At 55.8% G+C, this 22,281-nt stretch overlaps 9 protein-coding genes across 9 annotated transcripts; 5 read left to right on the forward strand and 4 right to left on the reverse strand.

The window, feature by feature from the left end:
- Window positions 1-521: 521 nt before the first annotated feature.
- Window positions 522-972, reverse strand: UV8b_06485 (uncharacterized protein; the record flags this gene model as incomplete). Its single annotated transcript, XM_043143982.1, has 2 exons — window positions 522-574; window positions 693-972. The coding sequence occupies 2 exons, from the start codon at window positions 970-972 to the stop codon at window positions 522-524; spliced, it is 333 nt and encodes a 110-aa protein (XP_042999917.1).
- A 498-nt stretch (window positions 973-1,470) lies between these two features.
- UV8b_06486 (uncharacterized protein) lies at window positions 1,471-2,137 on the forward strand (the record flags this gene model as incomplete). The annotated part of the gene is made up of 2 exons (XM_043143983.1): window positions 1,471-1,655; window positions 1,831-2,137. 2 exons carry the CDS (start codon window positions 1,471-1,473, stop codon window positions 2,135-2,137), a joined length of 492 nt encoding a protein of 163 aa, XP_042999918.1.
- A 620-nt stretch (window positions 2,138-2,757) lies between these two features.
- UV8b_06487 (uncharacterized protein) lies at window positions 2,758-3,370 on the reverse strand (the record flags this gene model as incomplete). Its single annotated transcript, XM_043143984.1, has 2 exons — window positions 2,758-3,059; window positions 3,361-3,370. 2 exons carry the CDS (start codon window positions 3,368-3,370, stop codon window positions 2,758-2,760), a joined length of 312 nt encoding a protein of 103 aa, XP_042999919.1.
- A 1,327-nt stretch (window positions 3,371-4,697) lies between these two features.
- UV8b_06488 (uncharacterized protein) lies at window positions 4,698-7,726 on the reverse strand (the record flags this gene model as incomplete). The annotated part of the gene is made up of 3 exons (XM_043143985.1): window positions 4,698-4,772; window positions 4,887-7,423; window positions 7,543-7,726. The coding sequence occupies 3 exons, from the start codon at window positions 7,724-7,726 to the stop codon at window positions 4,698-4,700; spliced, it is 2,796 nt and encodes a 931-aa protein (XP_042999920.1).
- Window positions 7,727-8,998: 1,272 nt separating this feature from the next.
- UV8b_06489 (uncharacterized protein) lies at window positions 8,999-9,484 on the forward strand (the record flags this gene model as incomplete). The annotated part of the gene is made up of 1 exon (XM_043143986.1): window positions 8,999-9,484. One exon carries the CDS (start codon window positions 8,999-9,001, stop codon window positions 9,482-9,484), a length of 486 nt encoding a protein of 161 aa, XP_042999921.1.
- A 244-nt stretch (window positions 9,485-9,728) lies between these two features.
- On the reverse strand, window positions 9,729-10,603 carry UV8b_06490 (uncharacterized protein; the record flags this gene model as incomplete). Its single annotated transcript, XM_043143987.1, has 2 exons — window positions 9,729-10,279; window positions 10,465-10,603. The coding sequence occupies 2 exons, from the start codon at window positions 10,601-10,603 to the stop codon at window positions 9,729-9,731; spliced, it is 690 nt and encodes a 229-aa protein (XP_042999922.1).
- Window positions 10,604-11,542: 939 nt separating this feature from the next.
- UV8b_06491 (uncharacterized protein) lies at window positions 11,543-12,963 on the forward strand (the record flags this gene model as incomplete). The annotated part of the gene is made up of 4 exons (XM_043143988.1): window positions 11,543-11,669; window positions 11,769-12,022; window positions 12,088-12,166; window positions 12,230-12,963. The coding sequence occupies 4 exons, from the start codon at window positions 11,543-11,545 to the stop codon at window positions 12,961-12,963; spliced, it is 1,194 nt and encodes a 397-aa protein (XP_042999923.1).
- Window positions 12,964-15,673: 2,710 nt separating this feature from the next.
- On the forward strand, window positions 15,674-16,597 carry UV8b_06492 (uncharacterized protein; the record flags this gene model as incomplete). The annotated part of the gene is made up of 1 exon (XM_043143989.1): window positions 15,674-16,597. The coding sequence occupies one exon, from the start codon at window positions 15,674-15,676 to the stop codon at window positions 16,595-16,597; it is 924 nt and encodes a 307-aa protein (XP_042999924.1).
- A 1,260-nt stretch (window positions 16,598-17,857) lies between these two features.
- UV8b_06493 (uncharacterized protein) lies at window positions 17,858-21,257 on the forward strand (the record flags this gene model as incomplete). The annotated part of the gene is made up of 5 exons (XM_043143990.1): window positions 17,858-17,937; window positions 18,078-18,264; window positions 18,387-20,805; window positions 20,927-21,131; window positions 21,218-21,257. 5 exons carry the CDS (start codon window positions 17,858-17,860, stop codon window positions 21,255-21,257), a joined length of 2,931 nt encoding a protein of 976 aa, XP_042999925.1.
- Between the last annotated feature and the right edge of the window lie 1,024 nt (window positions 21,258-22,281).

Below are 22,281 nucleotides of genomic sequence, written 5' to 3' on the forward strand. Positions count from 1 at the left end.
ATTGAATGATGCAAGGCCGGAAGAGCCCCCCCCTTGGGCCCCCCGAAAAGCGTGATGCCTGTCGACTCGACATGACGGGAGAAGTGCTCTCCCGTGTTGAGTCGGGTCTGCTGCAATGACCAGGCATGGGGTGCCGGTGTCTATGCGTACGCCGTATCATTCGGGAGAGAAGATTGCTAGTTTTCGCGTTCCGGTACCATGGCCCCATCTCCAACCAACAAACCCGAAGCCCATGCATGTTCTCCCCGTGTGTATTCTCCCCGTGCATGTTCTCCCCGTGTCCAGCCAAGATCGGCCGGGACCGTGCTCGATAATTCATGGTGACATCCATCCCCTTCACAGCAAGTAGTGGTACACATCAATTTCCACCGCCCACACAGGCTCCCCTTGCCGGGTTTTCGCAAACGCGGTGTTGAATCGATGACGCCGGACTGCGGGCTCGAGGCTCACGGCTCCCTCGCACGTACAAGGCGCAAAGACGCCAAACACCATCCCGCCTTCCCCTTCCTCCGCTCCCTGGCTCAGTATCCAGGAGGGTTGACTCTTTGCGAAACCCGGGTCCATTTTGGCAGTCCTAGGAGAAAACCGTCAGTCCCCAAATCTTCATCTCTATTTTTACACACAGCCGCGAGGAGGGGGGGGGACAAGGGTGGCAACAAAAAGCATGCGTAAAAACAGGGCAGGCTCCATACTGTGAATCCCCTTTCTGTACCGCTTCGCCTTGCGGTCAAACATGGTGTACTTGTCCTTGGGCAGCATGTCCGCCTCGGTGGGCATCTCGGCCTTCCACCGCTCCAGCGCCTCCAGGGTGTATCCCTTCCTGGCGAGGGCGGCGTCCAGCGTGGCGACGACGCTGTCGACGGCGCGCAGCCGCAGCCTCTGGCGACGCTTCTGGAAGCGCGACAGCCTCCAGGGGATTTTCCAGAGAAGGCCTCCCGAGAGGGGGTTTGATATGCGAAAGGGGCCGAACATGGCTGGAGGGATCGGATCAGCCGCCTTTGCCTGTCTTTTTTTTTTTCTTTTTTTTCCCCCCACATATATATATATATATATATATGCGTGATATATATAGATTTCCTTGCTCGAAGATTGTCCCTGTTTGAATTCAATTCAATTCGTCTTGGCTTGCGGCTCTCGAGTTGGTGTTGGTCGACAAGTTGAAACTTTCCCAAGTCAATCTATCGGTCGGCCGCCGCCATTTGGCTGTTACCCAACGGATTAACTGGTACGTCCGGCGCCGTGAGCTCAAGCTTGCAGCTGGATGCTTGCCCCACTCGCTGCCAGCCTCGCCGCTCTAGCCTTCTGGCCCCATCTTGACCTTCACTGCTCCTCCTACCTCTTCCTCCTCCTCCTCCTCTTCCTCCTCCTCCTCCTCCTCCTCCTCCCAGCAATCCCCGGCCCAATGCGACAGCCTCGACATCCCCAGGTCAGCGCTCGGCACGACACACTCTGCCAAGGCACCCCGCCGCCATGAGCTACTACTTTGCCATCGTCGGCGCCCAAGACAACCCCCTCTTCGAATACGAGTTTGGCACCTCCAAGCAGGGCGGCGACGGGCAGTCGCGCTTCACCGACCAGCTCCGCCACCTTAACCAGTTCATCCTGCACTCCAGCCTAGACGTTGCCGAGGAGCTGCAATGGGCCCAGGGACAAATGTACGTCCGCGGCACTCTCTTCCGTGCAAACCAACCCCTCTTGCTTTTGCTTTTGCTTTGCTTTGCTTTGCTTTGGTTTCCATCCATCCCCCTCGGTGCGGCAGTCAGTCGGCGACGACCCATGTTTCGCTTCATGACGCGACGCTAAGAAACGAAACCCTCGCGAGTCCGCCAGGTACCTCAAATGCATCGACAAGTTCTTCAACAACTACATCTCGTGCTTCGTCACGGGCGCCAACGTCAAGTTTCTGCTGCTGCACCAACCCCTTGTCCCGACGTCGACGACTTCGTCTCGGTCTTCCACAGCTATAGGCGCGAACCCGACCAGTCCGGCGACAGAGGAAGCCATCAAGATGTTCTTCACCGAGGTGTACGACAACTGGGTCAAGGCAGTCATGAATCCCTTCTACAGGGCAAACACCGAGGTGACGAGTCCCGTCTTTAGGCAGAGAGTATCGGCCGCGGGGCGAAAGTATTTGTGAAAAAAATAAAAATAAAAAATATGAATTATAAATTATAAAAAAAAAACAAAAAAATAGAGAGAAATAACCCGCCTCTACTCTTCGCTTTGAACCTCGAGTATGCCGAGACGATTCCGTGCCCCTACGGCGTTTGGGCCTCGCTACGAGCCAACGACATGACATGCCTGGAATGGAAACAAGGGCTGGGATGTGACGCTCCCCAAGGTATCCGACCTCCCAAACATTAAATAAAGCAAGCTAGGGTGGGAGCCTTCACAAACCCCAAGGTGGAGCACATGACAAATGCAAATGCGAATGTAGAACTAGGTCCGATGCATAGAATTTGATTGTATTCTGATGAATGTCGTCCAGTTGACGCCGACTGTCTCTCGTTCATAGCCCATTGCCCTTTGACCAAGCCCAAACGCCGTGATATGAAATCAGAGTAGACCCTTTGCCATGACCCCACGGAACCTCGCCCGCCTGGTTCCAGTCGCGCGCTTCCCCTCGGCCTCGCATCAGAGCCTTGAATACACACACATGTACACACCAAAACAAGAAGAAACAAAACAAAACACCCCCGGCCCCAACCCCAACCCCAACCCCAACCCCCAAGGATAGCAGACCCGTCCAGAGCACTTTTAACCGCCAAACCCGTACAGAGTGCGGCCTTGTCGCTTCAGGGCGTAGACGACATCCAGCGACGTGACAGTCTTGCGCTTGGCGTGCTCAGTGTAGGTGACGGCATCTCGGATGACACCCTCGAGGAATGTCTTGAGAACAGTACGGGTTTCTTCGTAGATCATGGCAGAAATACGCTTGACACCGCCACGACGGGCGAGACGTCGGATAGCAGGCTTGGTGATGCCCTGGATGTTGTCGCGGAGAATCTTGCGGTGACGCTTGGCGCCGCCCTTGCCGAGGCCCTTGCCACCTTTGCCGCCTGTGCGAAGATGCTTGTCAGATGCCGACTGGCCACGCGAGTGCAGTTGAACAAGAAACAACGCATTTCTTCGTCAAGAGAGAAGGAAAAAAGAAAAAAAAAGAAAAGACAAGGCAATAAAGCACAGGTGCAAAGTCGCCAGACACCATGCTTTCCTCTCGAGATTGCGTCACCACGAAGGAACCCCATGCACCGGAGCGAGAGCAAAAGGCCCCGAGGCTCCAACGCGTTACTTGATACTTTTACCAATAAAGAAAAAAAAGCAAAAAAAAAAAAAAAAAAAAAAAAAAAAGGTACTTACGACCAGTCATGTTGAAAGGTAAAAAAAAAAAAAAAAAAAAAGAGGGCTGAAGATGGAAACGCAGAATCGGGATTCGCGGTGTCGCGTAAATTGACGATTCGTCAAAATGACCAAGAAAGAGCAGCAAGTGGAGGAGGAAAACAAGACGCGGGGGAAGAGGAGCAAGCACTGAAATGGAGGTGCGTGGGCCGGCGGGGGGGGGGGGGCGAAGCGGCATATAAAATAAATACATGCACGCATGCAACGCAATCAGCCACGTTGGGAGAGGGGGGAAAAAAAAGCTGGATCAGCGCGACTGGGCGGGCAGGCAGCCAGGCAGGCACTCACTCCGTGCTCCGTACGGACTATTATTTATTCCCTGGCAGGTTAGCGCCAAAAACCAACATAGCCAACGATCATTTTTATTCATCGGGACATTCCTGAATTCCGGTTGGCTGGCCCCGGCCGTTTTGGCAAATGCGCGGAGCGCTAAGCCGTTTTTGGCAAGCAACCCCGTTTGCAGAGTGCTGATCTGCAAAGGAGCTGACTAATCTCGACTCGACTCGACTCGACTCGACTCGACTTTGTATCATCTCATCTGTCCTTTGGCGGCGTTCGCACCAGCCAGCCTCGTGCCTGCGTCCGAAAGTTTGAAAGCTCGTATCTGGTTCCTGCTCCGTACCTGGAGGAGGATACCGTGACGGGCCGTGGCTTACATAGGTAGGTAGTTACATAGGTTAGATACTTGACAGCGACCGAGGGCGTCAGAGTCGCTGCCCAAACATCACGAGCAGTCCGCTGAAAGCCCACGTGTCGTCGCAAACAATATGCAGAGGTCAAACGACATGCCGAGATCCTGCTGTCATGACACGTCACGGCAAAAGGGGGATCCGATGGGTTCCATGATCCGTCGTTCGTTCAATCCTGTCCACGTCGTGTATCACGTCGTTATCCAACTGCTGGTAATGACTCCTTCCAATGACTAAACGCAAAGCATAAAAACCCAACCCTCAACGCCAACGCCATGCCGTGCCGTGCCATGCCGTGCCATGCCGTGCCGTGCCGTACCATGCCCTTCTGTTCTGTTGTCGTCTGTCCCTCCTCAGACCAGCAGCACACCTCGCAATCCATTTTCCCCGCCCCTTGTCCATGACGACGTCCTGCTCCCCATTGAAACAGTCTCCAACTCCCCCCTTGTCTTCGGTTTAGAAATACTCAATACCATAACCCCCCCCCTTTCCACCAACCCTTTCACGGAGAACAAAGACGGACCACGATCGAAAGACGAGTAAAACGCCATAGGCCCGCTACCATTACACTTCGTGCCATCAAACTTCGCGAGTCCCTCGTCGTCCCTTTTAAGCCGTTATTGAGTCGTCCATCTGCACATCATCCTCGAAACTTTCAATCGCTTCTTTGATTTTCGGCCCAGCCTGGTATAAATTGGTCAGCAAGGACACGATTTGTTTCCGCGAGAGTAGTTATTTTTTTTTTTATTTAAAAAAGACAGCAAAGTTGCGAGGGAAAAGATGCAGGTACCAACCAACCTTGGGGTCTAGCGCCAGTGCAATGGTAAAGTGCCGGACTGCCAACTGTCTCTCGTTTGTGTTCCTGTACAGCGTGCCCAGCAAGAAATGGACTGTGGCCTCGTCGGGAGCCAGATCTTTCAGAATCATCAGCTCCTTCTGCGCCGCTTCGATCTGGCCCACGGTTAGCAGCGCTCGGGCCTTCTTGTACCGAGTTTGCGCCGCTTTCGGAGCGAGCTCTGCCGCCTTGGTGTAGGCATGCAGGGCCGGCACCATCTGTTTCTGCTTTTCCAGAACGCCGCCCATGCAGCAGATGAGCACGGCGTTGTTGGGGTTGATGGTCTGTGCCGCGTAATAGTGGTCGTAAGCCTTGTCGTAGGCGCCGAGTCGCTCCTGGACTCTTCCGATGCCGTAGTAGGCGTTGTAGTGTCTTCGGTCGGCGGCAATGGCCTGCCTGTACGCCGTGAGCGCCTTTTCGTACTCCTCGTTGGCAACGTGCTCGTGGCCCTGGAGGGTGAAGGCGTAGGCAAACTTGGGGTCGAGCTGAGTGGCTCTCTTGAAGCAGCGGAGCGCCTGCTCAGCATCCCGTGCCAATGACCAGGCGTTGCCCAGCGCGCACCATGCTTGGGGAGAATGCCACGCAGAGTCGACGAGCTCGTGCGCCAGGAACGAGAGGTCTGCTTCGCGCTTCAGGTGCCAGAGGATGGTTGAGTACACCTCCATGTCCTGAAGGCGCGACGGCGCCTGCACGCGCATTCTGCGGAACAGCTTCTCGGCTTCTGCGTAAGCTGCTTGTTCGTAGTGGCATCGCCCCATCTGGGACAGCACCCAAGGGGTTCCCTGCTGCGCTGCCGGGAGGGAGCCGAATGCCTGCAGAGCATCCTGACACTGAAACTTGGACAGAGAGTAGTATCCGCTGCCAAACTTCTTCATAAGATCCAGCATCCATTTGAGGGCCTCCTCGACCCTCACCGTATCCATTCCCGCCGCCTTTGGCTGCGGCGGCTGCGGGGCTGGCGGTTCTCGTGTCCTCGACGACTCCCCGTGGTCCATGTCGGTGTGATCATCCACGGGCTTTCTATTGCCGCTGACGACTCTGCCCACGCTGGAACCGCTGGAACCTGGCCGGATGATGCGAGAGACGGGGGGCCTAGCCTTTTTCAACTCACGCCCAGCCGACGTGCCCACTGCTGCCGGCCCAGAGTTCGCCTTTGCAGAGGGCTTGAACATGTTGAGCCTGGCACTCCGCCTTGTCGAATGTTCGTCCGTGTTTGTCGATCGCGGAACTGGATGGCCCGACAATGTACGCTTCCTCTCCATGGCGACCATGTTGCCGGCCCTCGTGCTGCCTGCCATGCCGGAAACGGCAGCATTTGTCGTCGTCATTGGCGGCTCGGATACAGGATCCGTGTTTTGCTGATCTTGGCCGATTCTACCGCTCCGTTTTGTCCCTAGCCTGGGATTCATGCGTGGGGGCGCATCGGGTCCGGCGTCAACACCATGGGCATTCCTAGTTCTCCTATATGGTGCTTGAGGCGGGTCACGCCCACACGTCTGGCGGGAAGACGCATCGGCCGCCGTTGTGGACAGTCCCGTGGGGGTCTCCAACCCCTCGATGACAGTAGCGTAGGGCTGACTGTTTGCAGACGCGGCCATTCTTTGACGGGCATTTTGAATCTTGGCCATGAAGTCATTGTCGGCTGGCTCGGTAAACATGTCGACCACTGGACTGCTCACTTCAGCAGACATGAAGCCCACGTTGAAGGGGTCTGACCCCAACTCTACCGGGGCACTTCGTGTCGTCGATCGCTTTGAACTCGTGGCATCCGGGGGAGCAAACAAAGACGCCTCTCTCGTGAGTTCCGTCGTCGTCACCGTTCCGGGACTGGGACTAGAACCCAAATCGAAACTGTGCGACAATCCGTCGTTGGATCTGAAAATGTTAGGGACGCGTACATTGATGCCCATGTCGCAGAGTGCCGTGAAAGCACCCCACATGAAGGGGTTCCTTTTCAAGGCATCTTCGAAGCAGCTTATGGCCTTCTTCTTGTCGCCAAAGCCGCGGTGTAGTTTTCCTAGCAAGCAGAGCACAGCAGGGCTGTCGGGATGCGCGGCGCGACTTGTAGGCGTGTGCTTGCCCACGCTGCACTTTGGCGACCACAGCCCTCTGGACTTTTCCAGTGCCAGAATGCCATCCTTGTACCGCTCCAGTTCCAGGCATGCCTGGGCGAAAACCCACGAGCAACCTAGGTTTACGCCGCGATATCCCATTGGCTTTCCGACATCGTACGCAGAGCGATAGTCGCCGAGGCGGAGGTAACAAAGCGCATGGAGATGGGCAGCGTCGGGAGCCTTGACATCTTGAGCAGCGAAACGTTCGGCAAAGAATAGGGCGTCATCGTACGAGGCATTGTCCAGGTGGTAATGGATGACCTGCCGCAAGAGGCCCCCTACGGCGGCCGGGTTCGGCGCCATCCCAGGTCGACCGCGCAGCCCAGGTTGGCGGAGGAATGCAATCTCTCTCTCGTCGAGCAGTCGTCGTCGATGGAAATGCGCAGCTATAAAGATGATTGTGCCATCAGAATCGCAGAATCGGGGCGTCTAACGATTTCTTGACACGCAACCGCGTGGATGCTTTGCACAAGGACGTTGGTCGAGAAGAAGCAAAGGCTCGTACAGTGGAGGAAGCGCCTTGAACGGATCAAGTCGATGACTGAGGATGTGATGCGGCAAATACACCGCAATCTCGTCTCATGTAGCAGTTGTGAAAGTCGCCAACGGGGGGGGACGGTTGTGGAGTGAAACTTGGAAAGCCGCACCCAGAGCAATCCGTCGGCAAAACGGTATGCAATCTGCACCATCCAAACTCGGCTCTCTTCCACCAACAGGACAGGTCCAGACAAGGGCGCAGACGAGGAGGATCCTGTTTTTGCAGCAAGAGGATAAAGCAAGTGAAGCAATACCACCGGAAGGGGGAGGTGGCAAGTTGGCGAATGGCGGAGGGAAGATGGGGATGTGATGCTGGTGAAAGAGAAATCCAGAGAAATCCAAGCTGTGCAGGCAGGCAGGCAGGCAGGCAGGCAGGCAGGTAGGTAGGTAGGTTTCGTTAGCGGCGGTGATGGGCGATGGCACGGGTGGGTGGTAAAAGGGTGGGTCCAGTCCCCAGCCAACCAGCTTTGGGCACTGGGCTTTGGGGGTTGGTGGGGGGGGAGAAGGGGGGGGGAAGTGCCACTCACCACCACCTGTTAAGTCTGGTCGGTGCAACGCATAAATTCCAGCGAGAGGCGAGGAAGTAATCGACGACGCACGCACGCACGCACGCACGCACGCAGCACGCAACCGAGTATTATTTGGACAAGTCGTTCGGGTCCCGCGGTTTCTTTCGCGTACCCACTTGGCAGCCAGCCCGGATGCGCGCCTGGCGAGGTAAGCAGATGCACAGCGCTTGTTGTGGTGGGCGTGGAAGAAGTCGGTTTGCAGAGATGAAAGCACGGGCTGCGCGAGTCAGAGAAGGCAGCGTGCTGCCCAGTACGGAGTACACACACACTACTCCGTGCTTTGTGTGTGCTCCGTCAGGACTGGAGGTACCACAGCGCGCAGCACGCAGCGGTTTCTGCTTGTATTTTTGTTGTTTATAGCGGCCGACGCCTGATTGGATGACAAGAGCTGGTGCTTCTTGCCCGGCAACAGCGCAAGGCCTACGGAGTAGTCCGTAGTGGGACGCGGGACGCTCTTCTGCAGCTTGCATCAACCGTGCAGGTACGCAGTGGCAGTGGAGTAGTGCTGTGCTAGGTACCTGGTACCTACTCGTAGGCACCTTTGAGGCACTGCGGTAACTACAGAAACCCGCCAATGCGGCCGGCCGTCCATCAAAGGCACCAGACCTTTTCCCGGTTGCGGCTGGGACTGTTTGTTGGAGTTGGAACTGGGGCTTAGCTAAGCTTCGACACATGCCAGCTGGGGACAAGTGGGTCCCGTCCCAGCAAAAGGTGCCTTTGCCCAAAAAAAAAAAAAAATAAAATAAAAATAAAGCCAAGAGCGATTCCATCATCCCAGCTTCTTCATGCCTCTGCGTCTGCGTCTGCGTCTGACGTGCCTGCTCTCATCAACTCGTGGTCCTCGCTTCTCTCGCAATGGCGCAAAAGGCCAAGAAGGATCGGGCCAAATCCAACACGACAGCCCTCAACAACCTCCACATCGGCTCCCTCCTCGTTCATGGCCTCTTCTTGGTCTCGCATCTCGTCTTCCGGTCTCGCTCCCTCGTCGCCTACGGCTTGTTCGCCGCCCCCAGCTTCATCTGCGAGTACGTTCTGGAGGCTTCGGGCCGCCCCAAGTATGACGCAGCCACGGGCGCTCTGAAATCTGCCGGGGAGGACCTCGCTGCCGCCGGCCTGACAGAGTACCTGTTTGACGTTGTCTGGGTCACCTGGGCATCTGCCATCGCTGTCGTTCTGCTCGGAAACTGGGGCTGGCTCCTGTGGGCGGTGGTGCCTGCATATGGTGCGTATCTGGGCTCGGGTCTTTGGGGCATGGGAAGGCGGAACCTGGCGCAGATGCAGGACAGAGATTCACCTGGCGCTCCTCCTCGGGGAAATCGCAAGGCACGAAGGGCGGCATGAACGAATCGCAAGATTTGGTGGGAAAAAAAAAAAAAAAAAAAAAAAAAAAAAAAAAAAAAAAAAGAAAGAAGAAGAAGAAAGGAGGTGGTGGGGGGGGGGGGGGGGGGGGGGGGGGGGGGGGGGGCAGCACTGCATTGCATATCACGAGTCGAATCCGGGTTGTCCCAGGCATATTTGAGCTAGCTCCCCCTTCGTTCAAGGTTCAAGTACAGACATGCTTGAAGTCGAAGCGCGAGGCGCCTAGCTATCCCGAGCAAAGCAGTCTATTCACGCACGCAACTAGGTGTTTCCCTTTCCCTCCCTCACATCTGTCCCGCAGTCCATCGGACGAGTCATGGTCCGCGTTCCTCACCAAGACGTGGATGTGCTCCAGAGCGCGAACACTCTGCAAAGCCACCCAGTTCTTGAACCACAACACGTTGGCCCCGCCGCCTTGGCCCAGCGCTTCCACAAAGTACCTCTGGACGAAATCCCCTACCAGCGCTCTGCTCGCAGGCGTCATGTCACCCTTGTCGCCGTCTGTCGGGATCGGAGTGCGAGTCCAGACCACCAAGTGGGCGATGTCCGGCTCGAGACCATACGGCCAGTCATTCAGCAGAACCGCGTAATCCGATGGCTTTTCGAAAGGGACTCGGGATTCTGGCGTAAACGGCGGCTGACCCCACGATTTGGGAAGCCTGTTGCAAAGCAGATACTGCGTCATGCTACCATACCGGGCCTTGGTTTCGGCTGCCCACGCCATGTACCGTCTAAGGTCCGACGGCCTTCTTTTCAGAACCGATAGGTTGTTTGTTTCTGCTCATGCCACGGCAAGTAAGCTAGAGAGTATAGATTACCCACGCATGTCGTGCGGGGGCGGACAGCCGGGATAGAAGCAGCAATGCCAAGCAAGCAAGCGAGCAAGCGAGCAAGTGCTTTGACGGCTCGACCGGCTTGGCCCAGAGCGGGGAAAGGTTGGTTTGAACGAGATGACGACTCACCAACTACTTGTCTCAACTCTTCCCAGTCGTGCCTTTTGAACTCCTGGTCTGTCTGCGATAGCACCCACTTGTCCGCATCCGTTAAGGGGAAAGGCGCCTCCTCATTCTGCACCATCCCCTCAGCCGAGATGTCTCCCATCACGGCAAGCGTCAGGAGCAGGATCGGGAACAAGACTCGGTAGCGAGAGGGCAGATGGTGCAGGCAGGGCCAGGGCTGCAAAAGCTTCCACGCCAATTCAATCTAATCCCGATCTTAGCGACTCTACGGATCTGAAATGCTTAAAAAATAAAATGTTGGGCGGGCTGGTAAAGCACAGATCCGATGCGCATTACCTAATACAGCGCAGATTCCACGGCCTGTCTGTCCCCTCCTCTGCTGCGGCCGTATTTCGTTTTTGTCTTGCAGGATAAAGTTTGCAATACTTTCCGCAGGATAAAAATTAATTTTGAACCCGTTTATTCCTCGTTATCGAGAGTTCCTGGCTCGTGCTTGGTCCCCGATACGGTACTAAAGAATGACGCCCCGCGGCAAATCGGCAGCAACGCGGCAAGGCACCAGACGCCACACGCACCAACACCTCACCAATTGGTAGTGGTCAACAGGTACCTACCTCTTAAAACTAAACCACCTAGGAAAGGTACCGAAGGTAGGTACGGACGTACCGCAGTATATAATACCCTATAAAGTCACATATTGTGTGGCGTCACACTTTTGGTGCGACAGTAGGTGCCTAAGGTCAAACTACAGTACCTCAGGTACCTAGGTACCTAGGTACCTAAGGTATGGACCTCCCCAGCGACCTCAAGGGCGGAGACGAAGCGTCATCGCCGCCAACTTCTCCCATTTCAGAATCAAACTTTGTGATCAATTCCATCTTTCCATATCATTTTGCATTTGTATTTGCCCAGTGCAACGTGGACGCTCCCCCCATTCTCGTTTCCCGCCTTGCCCTCGCGCATTTCCGCTCCCCACCCCAAAGTCTACCTAGGAGGTAGGTAGGTTAGAGGTAGGTAGGTACCTAGGTAGGCCGAGAAGCGGAATGGTTTCACTGGGCCGCTTCCATGACCAGACTAAACCATGATACTTGGTCCTGTTTCCATCCTCGACTGCTTGGTCGCTGGAGTGATTCTTGCGCCGCAACTAGTCTTCACCTCGGGGGTTTTTGCCACGCTTCGTCTCCTCTACACAGCCCTTCCGTTACTTTGTAAGTTGCAGCCCCTGAGGTTCGGGCCCGGGCAAAATCTCGCTCTCAAGCCTTGATGACGAGGAAATCTTTGGCTGATTCGACCGTCCCAACATGAAGTGGTTCATCTGCCGTTCCATGTCATTTCCCGCTACGTCCAGGCCCGGGATTCACAGCCTTTCTTTATTCGGACTTCCAGTTTGTTTGAAGACGTGGTGATTCGCATCGTTCGATATGGGTTCATCAACTTCCCGACTGAGACCCTCAAGGTCTTTCTGTCCAAGCAATTCGCCTACCCGCTTCTGAAATGGAGGATGTTCAGGAGCGGGTGGTTCACGTTTCCAGCTCGTTTGGAGGAGGTTGTGGTGGAAGAGGCATGTCCCATTCTCTCGCATGTACATGGATTCTTGCACCCTTTTCGCTAACATGCGCTCGCCAGGGCGACACGTCTGTTGCCGGCCTTTGGATTAAGCACGACCCGAAACGTGAACCAGACGTGGTTGTGTACTACATACACGGTAAGCTGGCTTCATGCACGCTAAATCGCTGGAGGCCCGTTAGGCTTACAATGGATGCGCAAGGGGGAGGCTTCGCTCTGGGGTCATGTTACTTTTATCTTGAATTTCTCCTAGCCATGTGCCACTTACTAGGCAAGACCAAGTTCAACAACCCGGCCATCTTCGCGCTTGAATACAGCTTGGTTCCAGATCAAACACACCCTACCCAGGTGAACCAAGCGATTCTCGGTTACAGACACGTCCTGGAATTGGTCAATGACGCATCCAAGGTGTGCGTGGCAGGTGATTCGGCCGGGGGGACCTTGACGCTCAGTTTCCTGCGCGAGCTGGGCAAAGGGAGCAAGGACGAACAACTCAACGGTGCAACGCTCTTGGCTGTCCCGCGGCTTGCTGTTCTGATATCTCCATGGGTCACACTGGTTTCAAGTACTCATTACCCGTCAAGAGTAGACTATCTGGAACGGGGCAGGTTATGGAGATATGGAGAGGCGTACGCAGGCTCCATGGTACAGGATGCCGCGGCATCACCAGGCCTTTGCGAGGACGTGCATCTTTGGGAAACCGTCAGTCCCGAACGGGGCTACTTTGTCGTGTATGGCGAGGAAGAAACCCTGGCACCGGATGTCGAGGCGTTTATCCGTCGTCAACGAAGAAGCAACGTCGAAGTAGACGCAATGGAGTTTAGAGGTGGCGTGCATGCTTGGCCGGTAGCTTCTCTGCTACTCTCAGGGACGAGAGGTCGACGTTTGCAAGGACTCGAAGCTATTGTAGGACAAATTAGACAAAAGCTGGGCTAAAGCGCCGTTTCAGCACGAAGAGAAAACAGTTTTGGCGACGAAGAGGTATCAGATTAGATCAAGTCAAAAAACTACCGTCACGGACAAGCAGGATATATGCACATCAGAAACCCTAGCGGCGATCAGACTGAAACGACACGCTCGGTTTCGTCCATGCCCTGCTGTCTCCCGAATTGGAGCTCATAAGTTTTGTCATCATAGGAACCACCGGGTTTGAAGGTTCAGAGCAAAGACATGCTGCGGTGCCTCGCTCTTTAGGCTGGGCGGAACTGGAGAGGTGTCTCTGTCTTGTTTCTCACCTTTGACACATATGACCAGGAGAAGCCGGACCTTTGGCACGAAAATACTGGAATTGAAGCAATCGGAAACGTCGCGTAGAGAGGCGGCAGGTCACAAGGGATCGACAACTGCGCAAGCCGCCGATATTCGCCAGGGAAAAGTACGGCGGGATTGCATAGTATACCAGGTGCTGGGAGGCATGGGTTCTTCGCACCGGTCCGTGTATCGGAAAGTGCTGGTCGAAGAAGAGTCCACGCCCGCTGCAACAAGTCGCGCCTGGGACGAGACAGACCGCAACCGAAAAGAGGGATGTAATGGCACATGGATGGTTCGGGAAACACTGATGCCACTATACGACGTAGGGTTGGGCAGATGGAGGAGGTGAGGATTCTTGGTCGTTCGTCGTCATCGTCGTCGTCGTCGTCGTCGTCGTCGTCGCTGTTGCTCTTGTTGTTTTTGCTTTGGCTACAGCAACTGTGCAGGTGGAAAGTTTCGCTTCCTCTGTACGGGGTAAGCAGTTGGCGTAGGTTCGGGCGTCTGTTCGAGTCATGAGCGCTTTGCAGCAGGGGACGAGGGGGGGCAGGGTGCGCCACGTGACTCAGCCACGACATCCTTCAACCCGACTACTCCGTACTGAGTCGCCAACCGAGGTTTTGTTCACCTTCTTGGTACCTGCCGCAAGCAAAGCAAGCCTCGCCCGAGGTCAGGTAGTACCTATCTCTAATCTGTTCTTTAACCAAGCTCGGACCGGACTTGAGTGGACCTATTGGCGAGGTAGCCAAATATACTCGGTGCCAGTAGTACGCACGAGTACGTACTACAGAGCACGGAGTACGCAGCACGCAGTACTCCGTACTCCGTACGCCTCTTGAGGTCTGGCAGAAGAAGCTACATACCTAGACAGCTGACTCCATGGGCTCCAGGGCAAGGCGCTCTCTCCTCTCCCAACAGCCCAAAGATGAAGCCCACCCCCCCCCCCCCCCCGCGGCGACGCATATAAACGGCCCGCATTCCCTCCTTCCTAGCCCTGGTTGAGAGTGGCCAGGCCGCGACCGGTCGACCATCAAGCAAGCGCCTTCCGTTATTTCGGCCTTCGAGTCATAACTATTGTCCACCCCTCCTAACCTAAGGTAGGTAGGTACCTAACTTGACGCCTTCCTCCAGCTGTCTGGGAGCCGGCCCACGCACAAACATCGCCCGCGAAAGGCAAGACGATCCATCCCATCCACCCATCTACTAGTGACGAGTCGCGTCCGACCCGGGTCTGGCCAGCCAGCTCAGTACAGCACAGTACGACACGCCTGCCTGCCTGCCTGGTCTGGTCGTCTGGTCTGACTGATGGTTCCACACGCCCCCCACCCCTCCTTCCCCTCTCCCAACAAACCCATGTCCATGTCCATCCACTAGCTGACTGGCCTGGCCTTGTCTGTGTCGAATCTTGAAAGACGGCAGTCGCGAACCACCCGCCACAAAAAAAAGACCCCAAGCATGACCCCCTGGCCGACGGCCCTCGTCAGTTACCTCAGGACATGAATGAAATTATAATCGCGCCGTCGTCCCGTTCTCCCCGCCAAGGCGCTGTGTGCTACGCATCGCACGTCGCACAGTTGCTCTTGGCTTCGCTTGCCCTGGATCGCTGTTTCCCCGATTTCCGTGCCAGCAGCTAAGACCAGACCAGACGCCATCAAAGCTCGCGCTTTCCTCTGCCGGCTTGCTATTCGGGGCGGTTTCTCCGAGGGGTCTTGGTGCGTCTCAGTGTGTCGAGCTCCACTAAGCGACTGAGGTGTTACAGTACGTTGATAGGCACCTGTCCGCCACCTCCAAGAGTCTAGAGCTTAACTCGCCGCCAGAGTGCGGGTTGCAAACGCCCAGATAAGCTGCCAGCTCTGTCAGTTTCTTGTGCGGATTTTCCCACGGCGAAGCCGGGCCTACCTGCTTTCTGGAATCCGCAAAAAGAAAACGCCGCTGCACCAGCCCCAGCCCCAGCCCCAGCCCCAGCCTGCGCAACATCCCGATCCAGCCGCACCTGCACCCCCATCACTAAACGACGAGGCAAACCAACTCTCTCGATAGAGTAATTTGGCAACATTGGTTTCGGCTCAAAAACCAGGACGGGGGGAAGTGCTGACTTGTCAAGCTCCACCAGCCGCTGTTGCAAGAGACGACCGTCATAATATTGTCGGACCAGACTTTTTCAACGCACCCACCAAGTTTCCGGGGTCCTGGTCCCTGGATAACTTCTGTCGGTCAACCGTCGAGCCGAGAATTCTCCATCCTCGCGTGTTGGTTGAACGGGGGCGCCGTTGCAGCTCACTTTATTCCCCTTACCCATCAATCCATCGCGTCTACAGAGTACCGACTACAGAGTACGGAAGTAGACATCGTCTGGTTCGTTCTTACCTTTGGGAGGTGGACCCACCCCTTCCACGCCATGTCGAGAGACGATTCTTCCTCGTCGAGCTACGCGCCAAAGTCGCCAGACTTGTCTTCCTTTTACTCCAGCAGCCCCACCCCGGCTGCATCGCAACTCCATCCTCCAGCTGGCCAATATAAATCGCACCCTCCCGCCTACAAGGCCTACAAGACCTATAACTCTCCCTACTCTCCACCTCTGCCCCCAGCCGCACTCAGGCACCAACAACATATCGAGCCTGAATTCACAGCATACACAGCATACACAGCATACGACTTCCCTCCTTCGCCCCTGCAATACCTGGCTTCAGGCCTGGATTCCGGCCAAGTTGCCACGCCCGTTGCCACGCCCGTTGCCACGCCCAGGCCATACCGTCTTCATTCATCCTCCTTCTTGCCAGAGACCCATCCAATCCCGTCGCAGTCGCATCCTCCCAGGCATATTCAACCGCAGAATCCGTCGGGATTCCACCACTCCCATCTTTCCAAACTCCAGCACCTCTGCGCGCATCCCGACTCGGAAATGCCTCCGCGAAGAGCCGCTGCAGCCCCGCCGCCTGCGCCCTTTGTTGAACCTTCTCCCGTCAGAACAAAGTTCCCCACCGCGAGGATAAAACGGATAATGCAGGCCGACGAGGAGGTAGGCAAAGTCGCTCAACAGACCCCCATCGCTGTAGGCAAGGCGCTCGAGCTCTTCATGATCCAAATGGTGACCAAGAGTGCCGAAGTCGCGCAGGAAAAGGGGTCCAAGAGAGTCACGGCATCAATGTTGAAGCAGGTTGTGGAAACGGACGACCAATGGGATTTCCTGCGAGACATTGTAAGCCGTGTCGAAAACGAGAAGGAGGGCAGCAAGTCCAAGGCAAAAACCGAGAGCGAGAGCGATGACGATTCTGAGCCCAAGAAAAAGACAAGAGGGACAGGCCGGAGGAGAAAAGTTTAACGACGGAGCGGGAAGCGTGGAGCTGGGAGAGCAACATGTGAGGCTTGGTCCGGGCCTGGCAAAGCACGACGGAAAACATGACGGGTGGATGCGAGAAAGACGACAACAACAACAAACAACAACAAACAACAAAAAAACATTTGACACTGGGCGAATACAACATGGTTTGGGATCTTGAAGGGCGTTTGGAAGAGGTCAACGTCGTTTATCTATGTTTGGCGTTGAGGAGCAACGGATGGGATGCAAGGTTGCGTCGTGGAAGCTAAGACGATGTAAAAAGCATGTGCGGAACGGAACGCAAACGGACACATATGGATGGCTATTGTTTTGAATCAACTGACCGAGACGTCGTCTCCGCGTATTATGCCGATGCGCTGCAAAGGTGACGGTGATGATGATGATGATGATGATGATGATGATGATGATGATGATGATAGCATTTACCACTTCCTAGGTCGTCGGATGTTGATGAGTCGGACTCTTTCAATTATCAAATTCTAATGATACGAGGATAACGCTGGCCTAGCAGACGATTGCTCGTCAGGGTTTGGCTGTCAAGGTGTCGCAAAGATGTCAGCCAGCCAGCATCGATTGCAGTGCTCAATTTCGGTGCATACGATGATGACACATCATGGTTACCTGGCAGTTGGGTGAGCACGGTGTTGCACTAAAAGTGTTGACGGCACCAGACACAATGCGTGACTTTATTGGGTACCTAGGTACCTAGGTAGGTATTATAATTACCTACTAGGTACCTACCTACCTCCTAAAGTATATGCTGCGATTATTGCTGGTTGCGGTAAGGTACGCAGTACATGCGGAGTACGGAGTATTCGGCAGGTACCCACTCCGTACCCCGTACTTCCAGGCCCCTCCAGCTTCCAACACTCCAACGCCCCCCGTGCCCCTTCCCCCTGGCTACTACTGACTTGTTGCTCACGATCCGCATCATCATTTGACGCCCTTCTCCATCCCGATCCGCTCCATCTACAAATCGACTTCCCCCACGACGCTTTCCCGCCCGTCTCCGCCAATCCTGCTCCGCTGACAAGACCACGGGCCGCAATTGTCGATTCATCGCTGACCCGACTCCGTCTCTCCAATCCCTCCCTGCTCCCCCTCCCCCCAGAGCCATGCGAAAACGAGCCAGTTTTCGACCCCTTCCTCCCGCATAAGCTAGATGAGGCAGCCCTACCGAGTTCTTCGCCCCTTGACCGTCCCTAGCTTCTCGTCTCTCCGCATCGTGGAAAATACCATCAAATGTCGTGGGATCTGCTGCAGAGATTTATAGAGTCTGACGTCTTCAATTCGAACCCGTTTCTGCCCGTCTCCTACCTCTCGTAAGTCTGGTCATCTCCTTCTCTAGGCGCAAGGCAGCAAAAAAATAAAAAAAAAAATAAAAATAAATAAATAAAAAGGCAGAACTGACCTGGCCCTGACCTGACCTGACCCGACCGGCCTGTCCTTCCAATTTCTCCAGACGATACGCCGATCACGTGGGAATTCATTATGTTCTGTGCCAGAAGCTGCGACAGTTTCCTTACGAGGACATTGAGTTCTTTCTGCCCCAGCTGTGCCACCTCATAATCAGCGTCGACAATGAGTCCATGGCTTTAGAGGAGTTCCTCTTGGACCTCTGCGAAGAATCAGTAACAGCGGCTTTGTTGGTACGTACTAGTCAAACGAGCATGGCAACGGCAGAATCAATCAGAACTGACTGCGTACGCTCTCGACTCGGCCGCAAAAAATAAAATCGTTCCCGAAAATCCAGACTTTTTGGCTTTTCCAGACGTACCTTTACGACTTATCTGCAAACCCGCACTCCGGCGCCTTCCAGACGTGTCGGAGAGTATACAATAAAGTCCAGCATATCGTATTCGGTCTGGCGGACAGGGCGCGGAACGAGAAAATACAGGACAATGTGCTACCGGTCACTGTCCTGTCTAGCTTCGTCTTGGCCAGTGTCGCCTTGCCCATGATTCCGAAATGGGCAGGACCTCTCGCCGTTGCGCAGGCAAGGAAGCCCCAGGCTGTTACCGAACCCACCCGTGAGACGGACGACATGGCCAAGGCAATAGCCACAGCGCAGACAGTGACGGGCGCGAGCCCAAGGCCCAAGATCGTCAAGGAGGCCCGAAGCTCGCTGCTGGGGTCCGAGGGCGGCGCTCAAGGTCGCCAGTCGCATAGGAGTCTGTCTCACTTGCCCATGTCGGCACCATCACCAATGGTGAGAGACCTTGCTGACAGGAAACGACCCTCGGCGTTGGAGATGAAGTCGCTGGAGGCTCGTCTGAGCTCAGCATCCCTACCGCTGCCATCGCCGAAGCCAACGAGCCGTCCTTCTACCCCGGTGTCGGCGGGTCTGGGGCTCCGATCGGGCGAAGGCGGGATTATTATTCACAGACGGCGTTCGCATAACGGCAAGGCTGCTCTAAACCCTGCCGATCTTTCTTCCGCCCAGAGAATAAAGCTGTTGAGGCAGCACTACTTTCGATCCCAGACGCAATTCCTGACCGCACTCGAGGGCATCTCGAACCGCCTAGTCATCGTTCCCAAGCAAGCACGCATGAGCGCCTTGCGCGCAGAGCTGGCCCTTGTCGCGCGGGATCTGCCCGCCGAGATTGATGTTCCGGTGATTTGCCCCCCGACGCTGGCGAATGGATCTCCTGGAAAGAGCCGCCACCACAGAATAGTGCGGCTGAACCCTGCGGAAGCAACGGTGCTGAATAGTGCGGAGAAGGTGCCGTACCTCATGATGGTCGAGGTGCTCCGAGAGGATTTCACCTTTGACCCGGATACCCCCGACAACCAACACGTCTTGACCAAGCTGCTGGACCCCACCAGCAGGTCGCGCAGGCTCTTTGATCTGTCTTGGGAGACGCCAAAGCTTACGCCACCCACGCGCGCCTCCGAGCCCATAGTTGACAGCGTCTTCGAGCCGACCTCGGGTGACTTGGGAAGTTCCCCCATGCTCGTGTCGGACGAGGAGCTCTCCCTCCGGTCCGCGACAAGGTTCGGTCAGTCTTGCGGCTCAGTACGCCTATCCAGCGGCATAAGCAACCAGTCGTCGCTGGAATCACCGTCGCCGCGGCCAACATCGGGACAGTCCACGCCGAGCTCGAGCAGTCCCGGAACCAGACGCAAGATGACGCTGACGTTGCCACGGAACGCTTCCTCGGCCGATCAACCTGATTTCTCGGCCTTGGCGACTCATATGCGGGCAGCGTCGCAAATGCTGGCCCAACTGGACGCGACGAGCGGCAAGCGGCCGAAGCATGAGGTTGCCGCCATCCGAGCCAAGATCATCGCCAGCATGCAAAGCCTGGAAGAAAAGAGCTTCGACATGGACGAGCAAGGACCGACGTTCGAAACCATCATGGGCAAGACGAGCATTATAGCTGCATCAGGAAGCAACCCGGATTTGGAGGAGGACACTCCTATCGACCCAGCAATCAACGCCAGCGCGGGGAGAGAGCGGATGGAGAACGATTTCAAGACGGGAGGTGTGCAACGGCGAGGCGACCGGGACGACCCCAGCGCGGCCGTCTTTGGCGAGGCGTGGGAGGCCAAAAAGGAGCGAATCCGCAAGTCGTCGCCCTACGGCTGGATGAAGAACTGGGACCTGGTGAGCGTCATCGTCAAGACTGGCGCCGACCTGAGGCAGGAAGCCTTTGCCTGCCAACTGATTGGCGTGTGCCACAAGATATGGCTGGATGCCGGCGTCAACGTCTGGGTCAAGCTGATGCGCATCCTGGTGACGGGAGAGTCGTCGGGGCTCATTGAGACCATCACCAACGGCGTGTCGCTGCATTCGCTCAAGCGCAGCCTGACCCTGGCGTCGATAGAAGCCGGGCAAAACCCGAGGCAGCGGATCGCCACGCTCAAGGACCACTTCGTCAAGGCTTTCGGGCAGCCGGACAGCGAACCGTATCGGGCCGGGGTGGACGCTTTCAAGCGGTCCCTGGCCGCGTACAGCATCATATCATACGTGCTGCAGCTCAAGGATCGGCACAACGGTAACGTCCTTGTAGACAGCGAGGGCCACATCATCCACATTGATTTCGGCTTCATGCTGTCCAACTCGCCGGGATCAGTCGGGTTCGAGGCAGCTCCGTTCAAGCTCACGCACGAGTATGTAAGCGTGCTCGGAGGGTTGAACTCGCCCGGCTACGACGACTACAAGACGTTGTGCAAGCAGGCTTTTCAGGGTAAGATTTTTTTTTTTTTTTTTTTTTTTCAACTTCAAACGTCCCTTTGACGGAAAACAGGCGGCTGCCACCGTGAAGCGCCGTTTTGCGTTGCTCTAACATGACACACTTGGTCGGGCAGCACTCCGTCGCTCGGCCGACAACATCATAGACTTGGTGGCCATGATGGGGAGGGACTCGAAGATGCCGTGCTTCGCGGTCGGGGTGGCACAGGTGACGAGCGCTCTGAGGCAGCGGTTCCAGCTGCATCTCAGCGCCGACGAGGCCGAGCAGTTTGTCGAGACGGATCTGATTGGGAAATCCTTTGGAAGCTACTACACTCGCCTGTAAGCTCCCCTGCCTCTGGGAGAAGGGACTTGATGTACACTCTGGATCATGCTAACAAGGCCCTGCCGCTTCCCCCTTGCTATAGCTACGATACCTTTCAGTACCGAACTCAAGGCATCTATTGAGAGACGGGCATTGCTAGCCGATGGTCTTTTTCTTCTTCTTCTTCTTGGTCTTCTTGTTCCTGTAAGTGGGCCCCCCCCTCAACCACTCGAGCCAAACCAAAGCCTCGTCAACTTAACTAAACCGGTCCCGAGACCAGAGAGCTGCGCTCCGCTCCGAGGGGGGTGTTGATTGGGGGACGCGGACGCACAGACATTGCAGTCTTTGCAGTTCATCATCATTCCTGTACGTGTAGAAAGCATCTTGACGGCGTTGGCAGAGGGGAGGGAGGGTCTTATTTACCGGGGGGGGGGGGGGGGAGAATACAAAGTCACGGAAGGGGCGTCGTGCAAGAGGAGGATGGGTGCCGCGTCGTCACGAGAGGGACCGGCCGGCTTAATCAGGGGGTTTGTCTGGCTGTCTGGCTGTCTGGCTGTCTGGCTGGCTGGCTGCTTGGCTACTTGGCTGCTTGGCTGCTTGGCGGCTTGGCTTTTGGGGGGCTAGAAGCCAGTGAAAACGACCGACCAGGCTCAAGGCAGTTTAAACGCGAAGCATTACTCGGATACACGAGCAGAAACATGAGCACAATCATCACCATCACCATTGCCCCACTGGCTTCTTGGCCCACGCGTACCATCACAGCCAGCGCCCTGGACGCCCCGAGTCGAGCAACTAGACACCGCCAGCATCACAGACACCTCTCTAATGCACAGATGATGCGTTTCGGCCCAGGGATAGCATAGCACAGCATAGCATAGCATAGCATAGCATGGTCAGCGGGGACATTGGATGGATGCCCGCGCGCTACGCAGCTCGGCTTGGTTTCCGCAATGAGTAGAATTACACTCCAGCTTTGCTCTTTACTACACAGCTGCCCTCGCAAACATGCAAAAACATGGGCTTTGTTTGCCCTCATGAAGCCTCCCCCCCCCCCGCCCCCTTATCTTACCCATAAGTCCATAGTCCGCACCGCGCGCTTTTCCGTCTTTCCTGCTACTTCTTTTCCCGGCGGCTGCGGAAATGCAAGCATGTGAAGCTCCCCGACTT

Source organism: Ustilaginoidea virens, chromosome 5, assembly GCF_000687475.1.
Source record: "Ustilaginoidea virens chromosome 5, complete sequence".
Taxonomy (NCBI): domain Eukaryota; kingdom Fungi; phylum Ascomycota; class Sordariomycetes; order Hypocreales; family Clavicipitaceae; genus Ustilaginoidea; species Ustilaginoidea virens.